General features: G+C 31.6%; 1 protein-coding gene and 1 long non-coding RNA gene across 2 annotated transcripts in view; one reads left to right on the forward strand and one right to left on the reverse strand.

Annotated features, from left to right (window-relative positions):
* The window catches only part of LOC139514156 (uncharacterized), a 19,213-nt gene extending 15,231 nt beyond the window's left edge, over positions 1 to 3,982 (reverse strand). The window contains exon 1 of the long non-coding RNA XR_011662575.1: positions 3,905 to 3,982. This is a non-coding gene — a long non-coding RNA (uncharacterized lncRNA). The remainder of the gene's footprint in view (positions 1 to 3,904) is intronic.
* LOC139514154 (uncharacterized) lies at positions 3,953 to 20,799 on the forward strand. Its single transcript, XM_071302938.1, has 13 exons — positions 3,953 to 4,255; positions 5,526 to 5,668; positions 6,566 to 6,656; positions 7,682 to 7,761; positions 8,835 to 8,914; positions 9,609 to 9,795; positions 10,240 to 10,464; positions 11,059 to 11,130; positions 11,563 to 11,734; positions 12,361 to 12,558; positions 13,053 to 13,139; positions 14,266 to 15,395; positions 15,957 to 20,799. Exons 2-13 carry the CDS (start codon positions 5,576 to 5,578, stop codon positions 16,497 to 16,499), a joined length of 2,958 nt encoding a protein of 985 aa, XP_071159039.1. The 5' UTR covers positions 3,953 to 4,255; positions 5,526 to 5,575; the 3' UTR covers positions 16,500 to 20,799.
* Positions 20,800 to 21,108: the final 309 nt, after the last annotated feature.

The raw sequence follows: 21,108 nt of genomic DNA on the forward strand, positions 1-21,108 counted from the left end.
AAACATATGATATAAATACAGACTGGGTAATAAACCGAACAAAAATAAAGCAAACATTGTTGGTCAAGATTTCGACTCGAGCATTAATAAGGATTGTTTCATGAATTCTTTACAGTTAATTATTAGCGTTAAAAACAATTACATTCAGAAAATAATAAAATATGTATTTTTAAATTATAAATATATTTAAAAAAACAAAAGAAAACTATAGACATATGCACAATAATAATATACCTACGGGTCTCGAGGCCAATACAGCAAACCTTGAATCTATACCAGTGCCAATACATAAACAGCCAGTTAAAAACACCATAAAAACATAGTGTATTTTGAAGTTTATGAAATACGGATTGACAAATTTAAACTAATTACCTACCTTTATAATTATTGCCATAGTATTCCCTTTGTGCCTTTAGAAACGTTTTCGTCATAGCACTGATATAATACTGACATACATAAGAAAGCTAGCTGATGATGAAATATGAAAGCAAAACATCGGTATCCTTACATAATTTTCGTAGTTTTGGTAAAGTCTGTTATCTTAAAATATATTACAACAACAAAATATTAAGAATAATAATTGACGTTTTTATCATTTATATCATATTACAACTATATAAAATTTTACATACATGAGCTATCACTTTCCCGGATATAAAGTCGGTTCCAATCCGATATCGGTGATAACATCCAATCGTACATTATAAAAATCACAATTTTTATTGAAATTATTTTATTTTTTTTACATTTTTCTTCAGGAATCAGAATATTTTTATGCTTTAAAGGGAATTTCAGGTCCTTTGTGCTTTTATCAAACTTTTTTAGGGTCCTTAGTGCTCCTTTGTGCACAAAGGAGGTCCTTTGCGGTGTTTTTAGAGACCCTCTACTAAGGGAGTTTAACAACTTGACTAAGTTGGTCCTGAGACTACTGTGTTATACTTAGTCTCTGAGGTCTGTCGCAGAAGACACCAAGTCAGTTCAGATTGTACGTGCATAAGACATTTTCAAACAGATTTATCATAAAGTATAAAGTATGTCGGGACAATAACAGACTTTTAAGTTATGACCTTGAAAAGCACATTTAGAGTATGATGCATGTAACCATTGTAACCTGACTTTCCCATGCATGTAACCATTGTAACCCGACTTTCCCATGTATGTAACCATTGTAACCTGATTCTCCATGCATGTAACCATTGTAACCCGACTTTCCCATGTATGTAACCATTGTAACCTGATTCTCCATGTATGTAACCATTGTAACCTGATCTTTTTATGTATGTAACCATTGTAACCTGACTTTCCCATGTATGTAACCATTGTAACCTGATTCTCCATGCATGTAACCATTGTAACCTGATTCTCCATGCATGTAACCATTGTAACCCGACTTTCCCATGTATGTAACCATTGTAACTTGATTCTCCATGCATGTAACCATTGTAACCTGATACTGCATGCATGTAACCATTGTAACCCAACTTTCCCATGTATGTAACCATTGTAACCTGATTCTCCATGCATGTAACCATTGTAACCAGACTTTCCCATGTATGTAACCATTGTAACCTGATTCTCCATGCATGTAACCATTGTAACCCGACTTTCCCATGTATGTAACCATTGTAACCTGATTCCCCATGCATGTAACCATTGTAACCTGATTTTTTTTATGTATGTAACCATTGTAACCTGACTTTCCCATGTATGTAACCATTGTTACCTGATTCTCCATGTATGTAACCATTGTAACCTGATTCTCCATGTATGTAACCATTGTAACCTGATTCTCCATGCATGTCACCATTGTAACCTGATTTCCCATGCATGTAACCATTGTAACCTGATTCCCCATGCGTGTAACCATTGTAACCTGATTTCCCATGTATGTAACCATTGTAACCTGATTCTCCATGTATGTAACCATTGTAACCTGATTCCCCCATGCATGTAACCATTGTAACCTAATTCTCCATGCGTGTAACCATTGTAACCTAATTCTCCATGCGTGTAACCATTGTAACCAGATTCCCCATGCATGTAACCATTGTAACCTGATTCCCCATGTATGTAACCATTGTAACCTGATTTTCCCATGCATGTAACCATTGTAACCTGATTCCCCATGTATGTAACCATTGTAACCTGATTCCCCATGTATGTAACCATTGTAACCTAATTCTCCATGCATGTAACCATTGTAACCTGATTTTCCCATGTATGTAACCATTGTAACCTGATTCCCCCATGTATGTAACCATTGTAACCTAATTCTCCATGCGTGTAACCATTGTAACCTGATTCTCCATGCATGTAACCATTGTAACCAGATTCCCCATGTATGTAACCATTGTAACCCAATTCTCCATGTGTGTAACCCTTGTAACCTGATTCTCCATGCATGTAACCATTGTAACCTGATTTTCCCATGTATGTAACCATTGTAACCTGATTCCCCCATGTATGTAACCATTGTAACCTAATTCTCCATGCGTGTAACCATTGTAACCTGATTCTCCATGCATGTAACCATTGTAACCAGATTCCCCATGTATGTAACCATTGTAACCTAATTCTCCATGCGTGTAACCATTGTAACCTAATTCTCCATGCGTGTAACCATTGTAACCTAATTCTCCATGCGTGTAACCATTGTAACCAGATTCCCCATGCTTGTAACCATTGTAACCTGATTCCCCATGTATGTAACCATTGTAACCTGATTCCCCCATGCATGTAACCATTGTAACCTAATTCTCCATGTGTGTAACCATTGTAACCTAATTCTCCATGCGTGTAACCATTGTAACCAGATTCCCCATGCATGTAACCATTGTAACCAGATTCCCCATGTATGTAACCATTGTAACCTAATTCTCCATGCGTGTATTACTGTAACCATTGTAACCTGATTCTCCATGCATGTAACCATTGTAACCTGAATCCCCATGTATGTAACCATTGTAACCTAATTCTCCATGTATGTAACCATTGTAACCTAATTCCCTTTGCACGTAACCATTGTAACCAGATTCCCCATGCATGTAACCATTGTAACCTGATTCCCCATGTACATGTATGTAACCATTGTAACCGGATTCCCCCATGCATGTAACCATTGTAACCTAATTCTCCATGCATGTAACCATTGTAACCTGATTTTCCCATGTATGTAACTATTGTAACCTGATTCCCCATGCATGTAACCATTGTAACCTGATTCCCCCATGTATGTAACCATTGTAACCTGATTTTCCTATGTATGTAACCATTGTAACCCTACTTTCCCATGTGTGTAACCATTGTAACCAGATTCTCCATGCATGTAACCATTGTAACCCGACTTTCCCATGTATGTTACCATTGTAACCCGTCTTTCCCATGCATGTAACCATTGTAACCTGATTCTCCATGCATGTAACCATTGTAACCCAACTTTCCCATGTGTGTAACCATTGTAACTGATTTCTCTATGCATTTTTCACTGTAACCAAATTCTGCATGTATGTAACCAGTGTAACCTGATTTCCCATGCATGTAACCATTGTAACCAGACTTTCACAGGCTGGTTACAAATTTTTACTGGATTCCCCAGGGACAGCCATTAATGTACAGTTTGCAACAGATAAAGCCACCATTGCATATCATTTACTAAAGGTCCATGTGTGTAACCAATGTAACCAATGTAACCATTGCTTCAATGGGGGTAACAAAACAAGATACCTATATTCAGGTGCACATTTTGTGCCATATCTAATTTTGGTAAATGTTTTTTGGTGTTTTGAGGTATATCTATGAACCAGTTTTGGATAGTCAAGATTTCTTCATAATTGATTTTTTTCAGTTGTTTTCCCTATGTTTTCATTTATCACATATTTTATATAAAGTTTTAAAAGTTACATACCTGCTAGTCATGCTTCTGTGTTTTGTGGTCATTGGGGAGATTTGCATTTGTGTAGTCTCAAAACACTAATATTTATATAATGAATAAAGTAAATAATTTGAGTGTTTGTTGATCCTATTTATTTTATTATGTATTCTTTAAATGTATACAAATATATATATAATCTATTTTGTATTTTAGAGATTATTTTTGTTTTGAAATCGAGGCACAGGTGTCCTACTAATGGTGTAAATCCACAAAGAAGATTGGAATGTGCGGAATTTTTGTTGAATAATAACTCATTAGATCATTTAATGGCAATTTCATAGCGTGATGTCGTTATATCATCCCGATATTTTAATTTTGCACAAGGTAAATAACTTTTTACAGCCTCTATTCCTTTTCTTGTGGTGTTTTAAATGAGCGGCATATTCTCGTAGCCCGGAGCACCGTAAATTTTCATCGCTTGAGTAACCTACGCAGCTATGCTGTCTTTTTATGAACATACTGTTGAAAGTAAGGCTTGAAATGTCAAGAATGGAAACATTCCTATATAATGGTATTATTCTTTTATGAACAAATATGATTTATGATTTAAAACATGCTATAATTCTGTTGTCGGTCACAAATATTTTAGATGCCTGTACCATTTATTACAAGGATGGGCCTTTGAAAAATTCAGTTTGGTTTCTGTAATGTAAGAGCTTGATTGTGTTAGTTGGCATTGAACCTCCTTACTTGGTAGAGTTATGATCCTCCTTCTTTCTGAGTTTAGTTTATGCCATATGAAAGTAAGAAGATGCGGTACGATTGTTAAATAGTTTGTTACATTATATCCAACTGATACCAAAGGAGGTGGCTGTATGCAATTGTAGGAAACAACTACATGTAACAAAAATGTAAATGTAATCTTTCAAGGTCTTGTCTTGACAAAATGTGACAATTAAATCTAGAGATACAATGTCCAAATTAAACATGTTTAAGGTCATGTACACAACATTTACAATATGTGTACAAAAACTGTACATGTTCATAATAATATTAGTTTTTACCTGTTGGCACATTTTATTAAAAGACTAATCTGAGACTGAAGTTGATTACTTTGCTCGGACATGTACATTGTTAAATGATTGTATGTGTCAGACATTTATGGAAATTTATATATTAGTCATTGTTATTGAAAAGGGTGTATTATTCCTTTTATCACTTATCAGCATTTCTATATTTTAAACAATATCTAACTGATTCAACAGTTGCAACTGTATTTGAATCTAGGTATTTTTCACATTCCTGTAACATATTACAGTTTCTATTCCTACATGTAGATGAACAAATATCTTCTGTTATTCATGATGAATAAAATGAGGAGGCATAGAACATGAATATGTGCAAAAGTTACAAAATACACTTTTTCAAAAGTGATATAATTTTCCATTTTTAATCAATATTCCATACTTGGAATTGAACATACAACATGTACAATTGATGCAGTACATGTAACTTTAACTTTGTCAAACAAAAATACTATGAAGTAAAAATGTCATATAATTATTATGGACAGTATACATATCTATATCTCTACATAAAGGTTTACAGCCTCTTCTATGATTTTAGCAGATTCATGTTTTTTTTTCTTCTTCAGATATACCTAGATCTGAACTTGATGGAATATAACAAGAGTTTATAAACATTATGTCCTCATTAACATTGCATCATTCCGGGAAAAAGAGAAAAGTTGTAAATGTAATACTGCTGGATGGTACACAATGTTTAATAAATGTAGATGTGAGTATAAATAGTTCTGTTATGATTGAAGGCAACTTACGCGAGTAATTCAAATGAACTACTGTAAATTAAGAAATTGCATTCATTTATTATTGGGCTTATTCTAAGAATGTACAAAAATTTGGTTTGATTGCCAAAGAGAAAACTCTCCACCAGAGATGACAAGATGCTAGCAACTAAAGATCATCTTATAGCCTTAAACAATGAACAAAACCATAACCGTATAGCAAGCTATATACATGTATAATACCCCGATGTGAAAAAATTGAAATGAGAAAAATAAAGCTATTTTATAAAAAAAGCAGTTACGGAAAAAAAACCAAATAAGACATAAGAACCAATGACGACCACTGAACTATAGGCTCCTGACTTGGGACAAGCACATAAACAATGTGAAGGTGTTAAACATTAAAAAGAAGATTGCCAATGAGACAACAAGTGACCAAATGACACAGAAATTAACAACTGTATGTCACCATACGGCTTTCAACAATGAGCAAAACCCATACTGCATAGTCAGCTATAAAAGGCCCTAAAATGACAATGTAAAACAATTCAAACAAGAAAACTAACTGCCAAATTTATGTACAAAAAATGAACGAAAAACAAATATGTAACACATTAAACGACAAACCACTGAACTACAATTTCATATTTTAGTTTGGAAATCACAAAAGGGTAATATCAACTTCATGCTTCATAACAAAATAAAAATTGAAAAGGGGAAACAAGCATTTTTTTAAAGTCTGCACTCAAAGTTGTTATTGGAACTTCAAAATGAAGTAAGCTCTAAGAGAATCATTGACCAAAACATTTCTGCAAGCATGTTGTATGTCCAAAGCTTTGTGATGTTGTAATGCAGTTGATTTCATTTGATTTTAATTTTTATCTTCTCAGGTCAAATCAAAATTTCACGATGTTTTTAATCAGATAGCCACTCAACTTAGTTTAAGAGAGACTGAATATTTTGGACTGTCACAGAAAAAAGGTGGGTACATAGTAAGAGGATAATATCTATATCTCAAGTGGAATAATTTTGACAAAGTTTTGTTAGATACAGTAAATTCAAAAATTATTGCATGGTGATTATTTAATAATGGTAAAAAAATTAGAGATTAGAAATATTGCGGTAGCTATATAAGATAATAACAGGAAAAACTTAAGATCTTCCAGTATATGCAACAAACATTAACAAATTAAAAGTTATATAAAAACTACAGGAATTTATAAGTTTTAAAAAACTGTCACTATTAAACATATAGCCAGTATTAAACCGTAAACATCATTTCTTTTCTGCATGTGTAGAAATGCAAGATTTAGGCCTTCATAAAATATGTGCATGCACCAGTTAAATTCAATAATTATTAATATAAAATTATAAAAAAATAATGAAGTTAAAAGGGAAAGTTAATCATGTAAAGCAAAAATCATGATTTTAAGGGGAGATAATTCAGAATTTTATGACAGTTCATTTTACTGATTCAAGGACAGTTAAAATTTGGGTATTCTTTCCAGAACAAAATACTTGCACACAAATATGACAAGTATTCTCAAGACTATATTGATAGCTATACACCAGTAATTAGTTTCATAGTTGATTAAAGAAAACTCAGCCGCAGAAGACTGCGTAACAGGAGCATATTATGCACAATATAGATCACAACATATTTCATAATACATACAGTATACATTTTTAAATTATACATCTTCGGAGATAAATCTTAGCTTATTGCAGTTTTAAATCAGACAAGCATCTTTTCTACCTTTTGAATAAAAATTGACAGCTTAGACAGCACATTATTATTACAATAGTTAAGCATGCCCAGTACTTTTTTAACATTTGGATATTTTAAATAATATGGAGGTATGAACTTCCCCCTTAAATCTTTAACTTTATAATTGGTACATATACATATATAGTGATACACATATAAGTATGTTGGATGCTTCCATCTTAGTTCCTAACTGTTTATATTTATGTAGTATTATAAATAGTGTTTATTTATATTACAGAGGGCGAATATCACTTTCTTCCGTTAGAAGAAAAAATTCACAAGTTTGCTCCAAAGAGCTGGAAATCTGGAACCTCAGAGGTATATATATATATGTAATGGTGTTTAAAAACTTTTAAAAAAAATATTTTTTTATGTTATTTACATGTACTTTCATTTGTTTTGCTTTGAATAACTTTGAAAGAATGTTTACCCAAAAGCGGAATAGTGTTCAAAACAGTGTTTATTTTAGATTTCTCTAATTTTTGTGCTATTTTCACATTTCCTGACCGGTGTGAGAAAATATTTCTCCTCACTAGTGAAAAATCTGTTCTCGGCAAATGATTAGTCGAAATTTGATTATGACGTCTAAATGTTTTGTTTTCTTCTGAATTTTCCTATTGTGACGTCATGAAAAAAGGCGACCATGCCTGATGACGTCGCATATAAAGAACACAAGTTTCTGAAAATCTTTGAAAAAGAAGGATAAAAATCATTAGAGAAACAGATTCCTACACTATAACTCGTGTATTACGATATTTCTCCACAGTTAAATTTTAGTTATTTAAAGAGCTTGGCAAGCCTCGCGCTTTAAATAATAAAATTTAACTGTCTCGAGTGGAGAAATATGGTAATACACTTGTTGCAGTGTAGGAATCTATATATCTTGGTCTAAATGGACCTTTTAAAAGAGTTCAAGAACCCTATTCTTTGAAGAAACTGCTGGTCTTCTATTGCAAAATACCATAATTGTGTTGGTCCTTTACAAAATGTTGGTGGTCAAAACCTTCAAACAATCACTTTTCGAGAAGATTGTTTTAAATTTCAATCAAGATAATAAATTCTTAAAAGACTTGCTTATCATATTATTGAGTAAGATAACTCCAGTTTACATCATTTTATATAATTGTATCTTAAACAGAGACCTCTGTGACAGAGTAGGCTAAGTAGTCAAACTACTGTATCACTACTGTTGCTATAATGTGGACTTTGAGCAGAGACCAATATGATTCCTTGAGCTTAAATATTATTATGAATTTGATAAAATGGAATGAAAATATACTGCCTAGGTCACAAACAATGAATATATATCACTTCAGTTTCTACAAATTAATTTAAAAATATCTGTAAGGTGCAAAATAAGAAAATAATATTGATCATGTGTATATTTACAGGGCTTGGATACAGATGGCCAGCCATTAGTTTCTCTCTACTTTCGTGTTCAGTTTTATGTCGACCAGATTGTCTTATTAAGGTAAGTTTTTTGGATAAAAATATATCAGCATAAAATATTTTATTTATACTTTTAATATGATGTGTGATATTAGAAATATAGAAGGACAAATAATATACTGTAGACTAAAGTAAAACTTATTAACTATCTAAAGGTGAAAATTATGAATAATTGCTGTTAAGCAGTAGATCTCTCCAGCTTAAAGTTACGTTAAAAAGTAAAATTCATGAAAAACCTATTCAACAGAATTTTATTATTGCATGCTCATCTGCAGTGTAAGAGGTCTTGTATTGATCCTGAGCCAGGTTAACCAAAGACATTGAAATTGGTATTTACTGCTTCACTGCTAAGCACTTGACATTAAGGGAGTAAAAGCAAAGGCTTGTAGGCTCATAATCAGAATTATATATCTGTGAATGTTGACATGCCTTCATACCTACTGTTACCTTGTGAACTAGCATGTTAAAAATGCTGCCGAGCTTGTTGATAAAGTACAATATAGGTTTAATATTCAAATTAAAACTTAAAAGTACAATATAGGCTTAATATTCATATAAAAAATGACATGTTATTGTCCGTAAAATGCATTTGATATGCCACTAGATTTTAATCAGCTATCTTTTATCATTCTTTAGCCAAGCAGTAAGTTTGTTAAGAAAAAATCTGATTTGTTAAAAACAATTTGTAAACATTTAGTATGAATTCAATTTTGCAGGGAGAAGGTGACTCGACACCTATACTATCTTCAACTGAAAGACAACATACACAATTATGGTCATGTTTCTACAGAGGAGAAATGTTTCCAGCTGGTCTCCTATGCCCTCCAAGCTGATAGTGGAAACTATGTCAAATCTAAACATGGCGGCCAGTACTTTGATCCCAGAGAATATTTTCCTGCATGGGTAATTTGTTGCTTATGAAACATTTTGTTTGTATATGGTGCTTAATTTTACTTAAAGACATTATGATATTGCTTGTAAAAAGGTATCATTCAAATTTTACTTTTAGTGAAATTCGGTTATTCTGTTTTTGATCAGGATTGTCCATTTCAATTTCTTTATTATACATAGTACACAGAAGTTACCTAAAACAATCATTTCTAGCAAATTCTCATCTGTTGTGAAACAATTAAGGTAATGTTACATAAATGTTTAATATAGTTTTGTTATTCAAAATCAAGAACAGATCTTCAAGGTTTAAAAGAAGTAGGAAAAAAAAATAAGGAAAAACAGGGGAGATAATTCTTATACATTTTTAGTTAGAATGATGACTTTATTTTCTCTATAAATCAATATATAATGAATCATCAACAAATGTATTCTAATTGTATATTCTATGTATTACAGATCTGTAACAAGAGAGGGAAAGATTATATCTGTAAGAATACTCCATTGATACACCAAGATCTGCATAACCTTAGCAAGTCTGAGGCAGAGTTCAAATTTATCAGAGAGGCATCAATATCACCAGCTGCATATAACTTGCATTTTTATCGATTAAAAAAAAGAAAAACAGATAAAAATTGGAATGCATGGCTTGGAATTTGTGCAAAAGGAATAGAAATATATGAGGTATTATTATAGGGCCTGATCTTCAAAAAGCAAACCTAGTCCTAGACTTAAATACCAACTTTCTTTCCATCAAAGATACATGTATTGTGTAAAGGGCATGAGAATGCTATTGACCAGGAAAAATTCAGAAGTGCATGTACAATACACCTTTTCAGATTCCAAAAGCATTATGCATTATCATTTTCAAAAGTAAACACCTAAACTTTAAGATTTAGCAATCAATTTAATAAACATTTGGCATAATGCTATACAAAAATAAGAGATGTGGTATAATTGCAAATGAGACAACAATCCATCAGAGTTCAAATGAAATAGTTGTAAGTAATTATAGGCATCTGTACGACATTCAACAATGAGAACTACCCATATCGTGTGGTCAACTTTATAAATATGAAACAATTCATTATGCTTATTTGGTGTGTAAACAAGATAATTCTATAGATTATGAAAGGGGGAATTGTATTGAAAATAGATCAGCTTGAGAAAAACATTTTACCTTTAACATACAGAATGATGTTAAAGATGCATATACAAATTTGATACATTCATATTAAAATACAGATAATTTTGTAAAAATTGTTTTTTATTTTACAGGAGGTAGATGAAAGCTTGAAGAATTTGATATCAACATTCCTGTGGCCAGATATTGGAAAATTATTCTTTGAAGTATGTTATCATTATTGTGACTATAACAGAAAATAATTCTTAGAAAACAATATTTATCAACAACATAAACTACCGGCATATATAACAATCATTGATTTGTTCTAAATTAGCTTTTTATCTTAAATGTTTTATTTATAAATAAGTACAAGTTGTCAATTTTTCACCAGAAGCATCAAAAATAAACATAATTGGTGCATGTTATTGCAGTAACTAAACAGAAAATTTGCAGAAAATTCAGGCAAATCTTTTATATGTTATTAGACAATTAGGAAAGGAACTTGAAGGTTCAAATTACAAAAACTTGAATTCTTCATTAGATATTTGCTATTAACATTTTAAAATACCATTAGTAATGAATTTAAATCTGTTAAAGTTGATATGTTGAATTTTATTCTATTTTACTTATATATGTTTTTATGTATTTATTTATAGAAAAAGAAATTTGAGATCCGAGCTGCTGGTGCACCTGAAGGGAGGAAATTTGCTTATTATACAGACTGTGATACTAAATCAAAATACTTATTACAACTATGTAAACAAACACACATGTTCCAGTTAGCAATACATCCTAAACTGATGGAAATAAGACATTTGGAGGAACAAGGTAAACAATTGTTATAAAGTAAGGAGATGTGGTATTGTTTCAAATAAGATGGCTATCCACCAAATGACATAGATATTATAAATTATAGGTTACCAAATGGTCTTCAACAATGAACACATAGCAAGATGAAGAAGGTTAAAAAAAATGACAAAATATACAACAAATATAAAATACTCTACAGTTGAGGTGGATTTTGTTATTTTTACCAGCTCACCGATGGCATACTCCTCTGTAACATTTTTAGGAAAACATTAAATATTAAAACTTCACTTTTCGCCAGGAATTGTGTGCGAGAACAAAATGGCACACCCACTTCATGAATGTCCTGAATGTCATGAATACACCTGAGCTTAACCAAACCAAAGGAATAAAATTACATCAACAGACATGATTGTCTAACTCCAGAAGTTTACAAGTTGAGTTATTCTTCTTTGAATTGAAAACTTGATAGCCTATCTCTTAAAAAATAAAGCTGATAAAGTCAGATCTCTGTTAAATTTCTGAATCCTTTTCACGAAAAAATTAAATTTCATTTCAGTTACTTGAAATCAATCGATCAATACTGTCAAAATGACCCTTTCTATACCCTTGATCATATTGCATAAAACTATACTTGTATATTTCAGATAAGAAAAGATACAGAGAATTGTACATTTATAGTGACCCTAAAGACTTAAAGGCACATGGAGGATCGTTTAGGGGAAGTTTATCACCTAGTACAAAATCTGTACTGAATGTGAGATATTCAGTTGTCAGTAATGCCAGTTCTAATACAACATCGGGCATAGCTAGTGACAAAATGACAATCAGCTTTGAGGATGAAGGTACTGGGAATTTAATGAAATCATATGGTTAAATATATGAACCTACTACATGAATAAAAATCACTTTTATATTTACAAAAAATATATCTTGCCAAGTCACCCTCTAATATATATAGGTTAAACTATAGATTCTATCGCTGCAATAAGTTAGTTCCAATATTTTTCTACACTCAAGAGATAATGTTTTGAAATTTGATTGTCAAGAGAAGATAAATACACAAGAGTTGGCAGACTGTTAGACACCATGTAGCCAACTTTTCTTCTTGAAAAAATCAACATGTAGTTTGTTCATTTTCTACTATCATCACTATGAAATCAAGACAATCTGTAATACTAAGTTGTTTTATATGGCGACATGAGAAATAATGCTCAACAACATTTGAAAAAGAGAACATGATTTCTCTACAGTTGAAAAATTAAATAACAGATGCACAAAAAATTGCGGATAGGCTTAACGCTTGAACACTTTTTAGGAGCTTCTATATCTATTTCAGAACACAACAGGGAAATAATGATAGATTCACCTCCAATGTCAATGTTTGGAACACCTAGTCAAAACAATGCATTTTCTACATTACCAAGTAAGTTTTTAATTTGATATTTATATCTGACTATTGTTAACAAACTTTTTTATGCCCCACCTACGATAGTAGAGGGGCATTATGTTTTCTGGTCTGTGCCTCCGTACGTCTGTGCATCCGTCTGTGCGTCCGTCCGTCCGTCCGTCCGTTCGCTTCAGGTTAAAGTTTTTGGTTGAGGGAGTTTTTGATGAAGCTGAAGTCCAATCAACATGAAACTTAATACACATGTTCCCCATGATATGATATTTCTAATTTTAATGCCAAAGTATAGTTTTGACCCCAATTTCATGTTCCACTGAACATAGAAAATGATAGTGCAAAGTTCAGGTTAAAGTTTTTGGTCAAGGTAGTTTTTGATGAAGTTAAAGTTACATCAACTTGAAACTTAGTACACATGTTCCCTATGATATGATCTTTCTAATTTAAATTCCAAATTAAAGTTTTGACCCCCATTTCACGGTCCACTGAACATAGAAAATGATAGTGGGAGTGGGGCATCCGTGTACTATGGACACATTCTTGTTTTTGCAAGGTATCATTTATGCAACATATAATGCAAATAAGAATTGTCACAAATTTGTCAACCTTGTATCTTTTTTTGCATGAATGCAACAGCAATGTTAGAAAAAACTTAAAAATCATAAAGTGTCTGAAATATAATTATGTTGAAGTATAATATAAAATTGTATCGTTGAAATATATGTCTTTTGAAAACCTTCATGAGCAAATTAGAAGTATATATGGGAAAAAATTGCATAGATCAAGTGTCTTTTTATTTTTTGCATATTAAAGTTACATATCAGAAATTTGTCAATACTGACTTCATTTCTGCATTACATTTTTTAGAGGAAGTGATATTAACATTACCAGTATCATTTTTGTCTGCACCAGATGTGTGTTGAGACTGTTCAATATTGGTCATGGCTAAAATGTTTGAAAATCAAAACCTTATACAAACATTGAAAAGTAGATAACTGAAAAGGAAAAAAAGAAAAAGATTACATTTTCTTTAATGGTGATAAAAACATGGACTTTCCATATACAGTTATTTATTCTCCTCCAACATGCAGTTACTATATGCCATCCTTTATCTTTCTTACAATATTATTTTATCTTTTACCAACAGACTATATGCCATCCTCAAAGATGAATAGAAGTCCTGGAGCTGAATCTGGACCAAGAGAACTTTTCAAGTCATCTTCCGTTGGTAGACCTGCTGGTGGTAATCGGCAGATGAATAGATCACCTGATAGAATATATCAGAGTATATCTCAACAACAACACCATACTGTTTATAGCGGGACTTTATCAACTTCTTATTCAGGAAATTCTATAGAGCGTGATATTTCTCCGAACAGCAGTGGAAGATTTCAAGGACATTTTCCAGTACATAATGCCATGCCTTTGCCATTGTACAGCTCACAGCAAATGAATGTTCCGATTTACATGAATCATACTCCTACGACCAGTCTACATAATGAACGACTTTGCTTATCTCAGCCAGTTAGTCGAAGCGCGAGTCGTGCAGACAGTTTTAAAAGTAACTTGACCCAGTTACAGATTCATACGAGTGATAATCACATATCTCCGTATTATCATTATAACAAACAAATGTATCAGCTACCGGCATATAATAATTATAATACTTTTAATGGACAGCTGCAGGCTGCGCAGGCCTGTGATCCGGCACTGACTAGTTCACAAAACATTGATCCACAGTATTATCAATATCATGAACTGTCCGGTTCACAAAACATGAACCAATTTTATCATAATCCTGATTTATCGGGTTCACAAAACATGAACCAATTTTATCATAATAATCATGATTTATCAGGTTCACAAAACATGAACCAATTTTATCCTAATCATGATTTATCAGGTTCACAAAACATGAACCAATTTTATCATCATAGTCATGAGCAAGGTTATGAAACAGATTTGTCAGGTTCACAAAATATGAACCATTTTTATAGCCAGGAGAGTTTTACTGGTCAAATTGTTGAAAATCAAGGTGTGATGTATGTGTCAAATGAAATGATGATTCCGGGGATGAATTCCTATGTTAGTCAGAGTAACATGTCAAATTCGTCCTACACGGAAACAAAACGAACGTTACAAGAACATGAAGTGTTAGCGCCACCACCAATGTTTGCAGATATGTCAGAGCATTTAAATGATTCAAAACATTCTTGTAATAGTAATACATCATTAGATAAATTACCAACAGAACCATCAGATAATGAAGAGAAAAAGGTAAGAATCGTTCTTTTATTCTGAATTTTTGTGATACCAGTTGCAATTTTACAACAATGTAAATATATTTTTTTGGCCTAACTTAAGACCTGAAAAGATAAATGCACATGTAACATGTAAAAAGAGGCTAAAGATACCAACAGAGAATGGAAATTTGTTAATAGGTTGAAAAAAGAAACTGACAAATCACAGCAATTTTTTTTTAAAGCTGTGAAAAGACAAAAAAAGAGCCTACAAAAGTCAAAACACTTTAATAAAAAGCTATGAAGGGATAAAAAAAGAGTCGACAATACACTGCTTAAAAAGTTAATTGCGGATGAGACAACTATCACCACCAGAATCTAATTGAGGTGTATGTAAGCAGCTATATGTCACCATGCAGCCTTTAACAAAGAGCAAAACCCATACACTATAGTCAGCAATAATATTACCCAACTTGACAAAATATAAAATTTCACACACTGTTATTCAGATAATTTATTAATTAGCAATTTTCAGCATTCAGATGCATACATACATTCTTGCTGTATTATGTAATTAATGTATTTTATTGAATTTCAGCCAACTCTGAGCACATCTACGACAGAATTGAATTCTGGTGAAACATTACATCCTGAGTTGGAGACAATAAAAGCTGATACACATGCCTTATCCTTACCTCTTATGTATGGCCTGTGTAATGACAAATCTCTTTATATGCCAATAACACAACCAATGGACGGGAGTGTGGAATCATACGAAAATTCAACGATTCGATCCACTGACTCCCGAATATCACGGATATCACATGACTTTGATCCCCGTCGTCTATCAGCTGTTTACCCAAGTGGACAAGGACCACCGAGTATGTCGCAGCGACCGTTCAGTTGGCACAGTGAAAACTTTGATCTAGATGCCCAAATAACAGCTATGAATGGTCAGACATTAGAAGATAGTCATCGAAGTGTTCCTCAAAATCTCGGACATCTACTAGCCTCGCCCTCATGGACCAATGCCATTTCATACAGTGACCAATATTCTACAGAATACTCTCATATAGTACAACCACCAGCTAGGGGCATTAATTCTCAAAGTGGACTTCAAGAAACTATTGGTATTGCATGACCAGCGAACATTTAAAAGGCATGGTTTCAAATCAGCTTGAGCTGCCCTGATCTGAGTGGCTCACGGCATTACCTATATGTTAATAATTAATTACTATGCAAATAGTATAGTTGTATATGGTCTCAAAGAGAACATATGTTTGTATGGTCTCATAGAGAACCTGGTTGCATGGCCTTGATGAGAACATATGGTTATATGGTTTCAAAAAGACAATATGGTTGTATGGTCTCAAAGAAATACCATTCAGTTATATGGTCTCAAAGAGAACATGTGGTTTTATGATATCAAAGAGAACATATTTAAAAGAAATGAAATGAATGAGTGTCTCCAAGAGACATGTTTTTCCTATTACTGCCAAATTTGTGTTGTTGAATAGGTGTTGCAGGTTTAGCATTAGAAAATATATTTTTCCACCATTTTTAGAAGTAATTTATAAACAAAATGCAAAATATTCATAATAGTTACATCATAATGCTTCTGTTATAACTAATACACAAGGTGATATATTCTTCATACATGTAAATGACGATTTTTCGTGTTATTTTCATGATTTACGAGCTGGGTAAACTTGGTGCATAGAATTATAAATGCGCCCTTCACATTAGTGTTATTGATCTGTGTAAACTATTTGCGTGTGTTTTATATCTGCACACGTTATTAAGTTATCAAATAATCGTAATTATCCCTGTCCAAAATTTGCACATTTACAATAGTGTATAGAGATTCACTGTACAGCAGGGTGAAGGTTGATGTGAATAAATACCATAAACCATTATCATGAGCAATTTATTTTGACAACTATAAAAAAAAATTGTTTACAAGTCAAAATTGGATATTTCCTATTATCATTCTTATAAACATGTTTAAAGATGTCAAGAAAGTTAACAAAAAAAAGGAAGAAATAAATTGCCATAACTGAGCTGTAGGAAGAGTTATGTGAGTGATTCCTATTTGTCACCACATTCACTGTTATATATAATCTCCAAATAGAACAAGAACCTTATGTGTATTGTATTGACAAAGATTTTTTATAACTCAGTGCCAAGAATGCAATACAATTAGTACTACATCTTTGTACAGTAACTATGTAAATGTTTTATAATGACATCAGTATATTAGCTAGTCAATGGTAGCTGGTTGAAAATTATATCTTTTCTCATTCAAAATATTCAGATGATTATATTTACATTACTAGTACTTTCTATGGGGAGAGAGTACGTAGAAAGAAATAGAGTTGTTTCATTTTCTTGTTAGAGGGGTTGAGACTTATACATGTTATTTTTCTGGCATCAGATGCATAAGCATACATGTACATGTATGTCATTTTTTTCAAAATAGATATATGTTTCCCTTCCTGTCCTCATTTTGCTGGAGGGACTTGTTGGAATATTACCTAAAACATGTACACTCGAATGAGGATTTTTTTTTGTTATTTCCTTTTTTCTGGCACATACAACACTTTTACTACAATTATTGAAATACTTGATTATTTTTTTGTTTGTATTGGATGACATAGATTCAGTATATTTAGCTGGATTATGAACACATTTTATTTATACAATTGATATGCATTTGTAGATAGAAATATATTTAACTTGTTAACATTTTATTTAGTTATCCCAGAATATTGACTATTGTGATACTTTTATATTCCATTTTAAATAACAGTTGTTTAAACATTTTTTTAATTGTAACTTGTACATTTTATCACATCATAAGTACTATTAATAGTTCATAAGAAACGAATATTGAAGCATTATCAATTAATAAATAGAAAATTAGAATTTTGCAAATAAATGCATTCTGACCTTTGCCAGTTTTTTTTCTGGAGGTTATTTTCAACCATGGGAAGCAGTTACAATAAAATAAAATATGCTGCGATGTCAATTTGGAAAAGAGTAATATATATTTTTATTTTACTTTTCTATGCAAATTTCAAAACACCAAAATTATAGGATGATTATTTAAAAGGTCTATCCTAAAAATAAATTGATACCTTCTATTAAATATTGTGTGCAGTAAATTGTTTTTGGACATACTTTACAAGAAATGTAGATGGTAACATTATATTGAATTGATACATGGTTAGGGTATTTTGGCCCACTTCAATATGCATTTATTTCTTAACCTTTTAATGAATGAATTCATATAAGGTACAATTCATAGTTGGGCATTGTAACATTTGAATTGTAAGTTAACAAAAGATCTTTCCATTTTGTATAGTATACATTGTACATAGCACACAAGATGATTTAGTGAGTTAAATATCAATTTTCGGGGGAATTGATTAAATCTGTGTGAAACGATGCTTGAATCAAGTCTTGTGATATTGAATGTATAAGGGGAATGTAAGAGTGAATTGCCCATAATCAATAGCAATAGCTGTGAAAAAAGCTATCAGGTATGATATTTCACCTTAACCTCAACTTATTGTCTATTTATTCCAAAAAAGTAATTGAAATGTAATTAATTATATTGACAATGTAATTTTAATGTAATTAACTACATCCAGTGAGAAATGTAATTGTAATGTTATTCATTACATTTAATTATCAATGAAATTGGCCCCAGGTCTGTCTGTTATGTAGATAAATTTGTAAGATTGATATTTAACTTGCATCAATTTGTCTGTTATGTAGGTCAATTGTAAGACTGATATTTAACCTAAATCGCCTTGTCTGTAATGTAGGTCAATTGTACAGTTATACACATATCATTTATTGGTTGGTTGTATCAATACTATATTTAGGCATATCATTGAGATATTTATAGCCTAGTGCAATAATTATGTAAATATTCAGAGTTGCTCAGGGTTGATCCTAGTGATAATGGTGCCTGTATGTGTTTTAGTAATTCACTTCCTGGTTGGTGTAGTAGTAATGTGTAGATCAATGTTTTTAAGGTACCTCAGAACATTTCTTGCATACATTTTGGCCATAAAAGATGTGTGTTAAATATTTACTATGATATTATTAGAACCTGATTTGTTAAAAATGTAATGTTATCTGGATTTTGACAACTAAAAAAAAACAACTTGATAATAAAACTTCTGGCCATTTAATTTTATGAAGGAAACATAAACACTAAATGTTTTCGTTTATTCTAAATATATAAAATATCCTTGATTTAATCTCATACTTATTTGACCTAGCCCGATAATTAAAGTATATTTTTCAAATGATTTCCAACTTTGTAACTTCATATTTTTTAATTACCCCTAAATGCCACTAGAAATAAGGATAATGACTATAGTCATGATATACAGATAAAATTTGATGAAATTTAAGACGGAAATTATTTTAGTTCAGAAATGGAATGTAAAATTATAGTTCTGTCTTTATTGATTTTCTAGGCAATTTTATATATCAAAATATTTATTCTAGGATTGAGGCAGCAGGCATTACATATTAAAGTTTTAAATTACAAAGAAAATAGTGTTTAAGTAATGCGACAGGAAATACAATATAATATTTTTTTATTTTTAACAGAAATGTGATTGGTTGATTTTATTATACACATAATCTTTAAACAACAATACAATTGATATACATATCCTGTGTCCTCCTTTCAATTACAAGGAACTGAAAGGATCACTTTAACTTCCTGTTTTTAAGACCTTCTTAGGTTGTTTGCAGATTCGTTTTAAACCTACATAAATTTGAAGGCTGGTATTTAATTGGTTAACACACTGATAATCAAAACAGGAAGTAAAAGAGAACATTGTCAGGGTCTTGTAACCAATCGCTGACACAGGATCTGTATACAATCAGATTGTTTAAACAATGAATGAAAATGAATCAGACCAACAGCTTCATGCACTTGTTAAATTGTGCACAGAAATTATAAGAAAGAACTTATTTTGATAAAGTCCATAAAATATAATTCCTATATTCTCATCCATCTTTGAAAATTGTGCTAGTGAAGCTTTTAAAAAATGTCTTTTCTGGTCAAAACTTAAGGTTTCCTCCCAAAAAAAGAATACGTGTGACATTTGTTTGACTGCTGCAGATGAACTTAAAAGTCTGATCAAGAGGTGAAATTCTGTGGCAGACATAGACAAAATCTATGCACATGTTAAACCATGGGATCTGCAAGGATGTCAATGTAGGAATTATCTGGTCTAATTATGAGGTTCCATGTTTTTTTCCCTGATTCTGTGATGTATACAATGTTGATATTAGAGATCTGTGTGTTCATTCCATTATATCATTTGTAGAGTTTTATATCTTCATCATGTTAAATTTTATATTGAATATTTTCATATGTATAGTATCCAATAATAAAGATTGATATTTCTTTATTTTTCACTGTGTCCAATTTATTGATTTCTATTTATGTGTTCTGTCTCCTTGATGAAGTTGCAAAGGTAAGACTTACACAAGCTGTTTCCAGAAGCAACACTAACGTATAAGTTTGTGATTGGGTAATTTTCAGAGTAACCACTATTTTTTGGACAAACTTTGGATAAGTATACATGTATTGACTTTGTGATTAGTCAGTTGTTAGGGAAAAAGTAAAAAATCAAAAAAATACTAAACTCCAAGGAAAATTTAAAACAGAAACTCCCTAATCAAAAGGCAAAATCAAAAGCTCGAGACACATCAATCAA

The sequence above is a fragment of the Mytilus edulis genome, chromosome 3 (assembly GCF_963676685.1).
Source record: "Mytilus edulis chromosome 3, xbMytEdul2.2, whole genome shotgun sequence".
NCBI classification, from domain to species: Eukaryota; Metazoa; Mollusca; class Bivalvia; order Mytilida; family Mytilidae; genus Mytilus; species Mytilus edulis.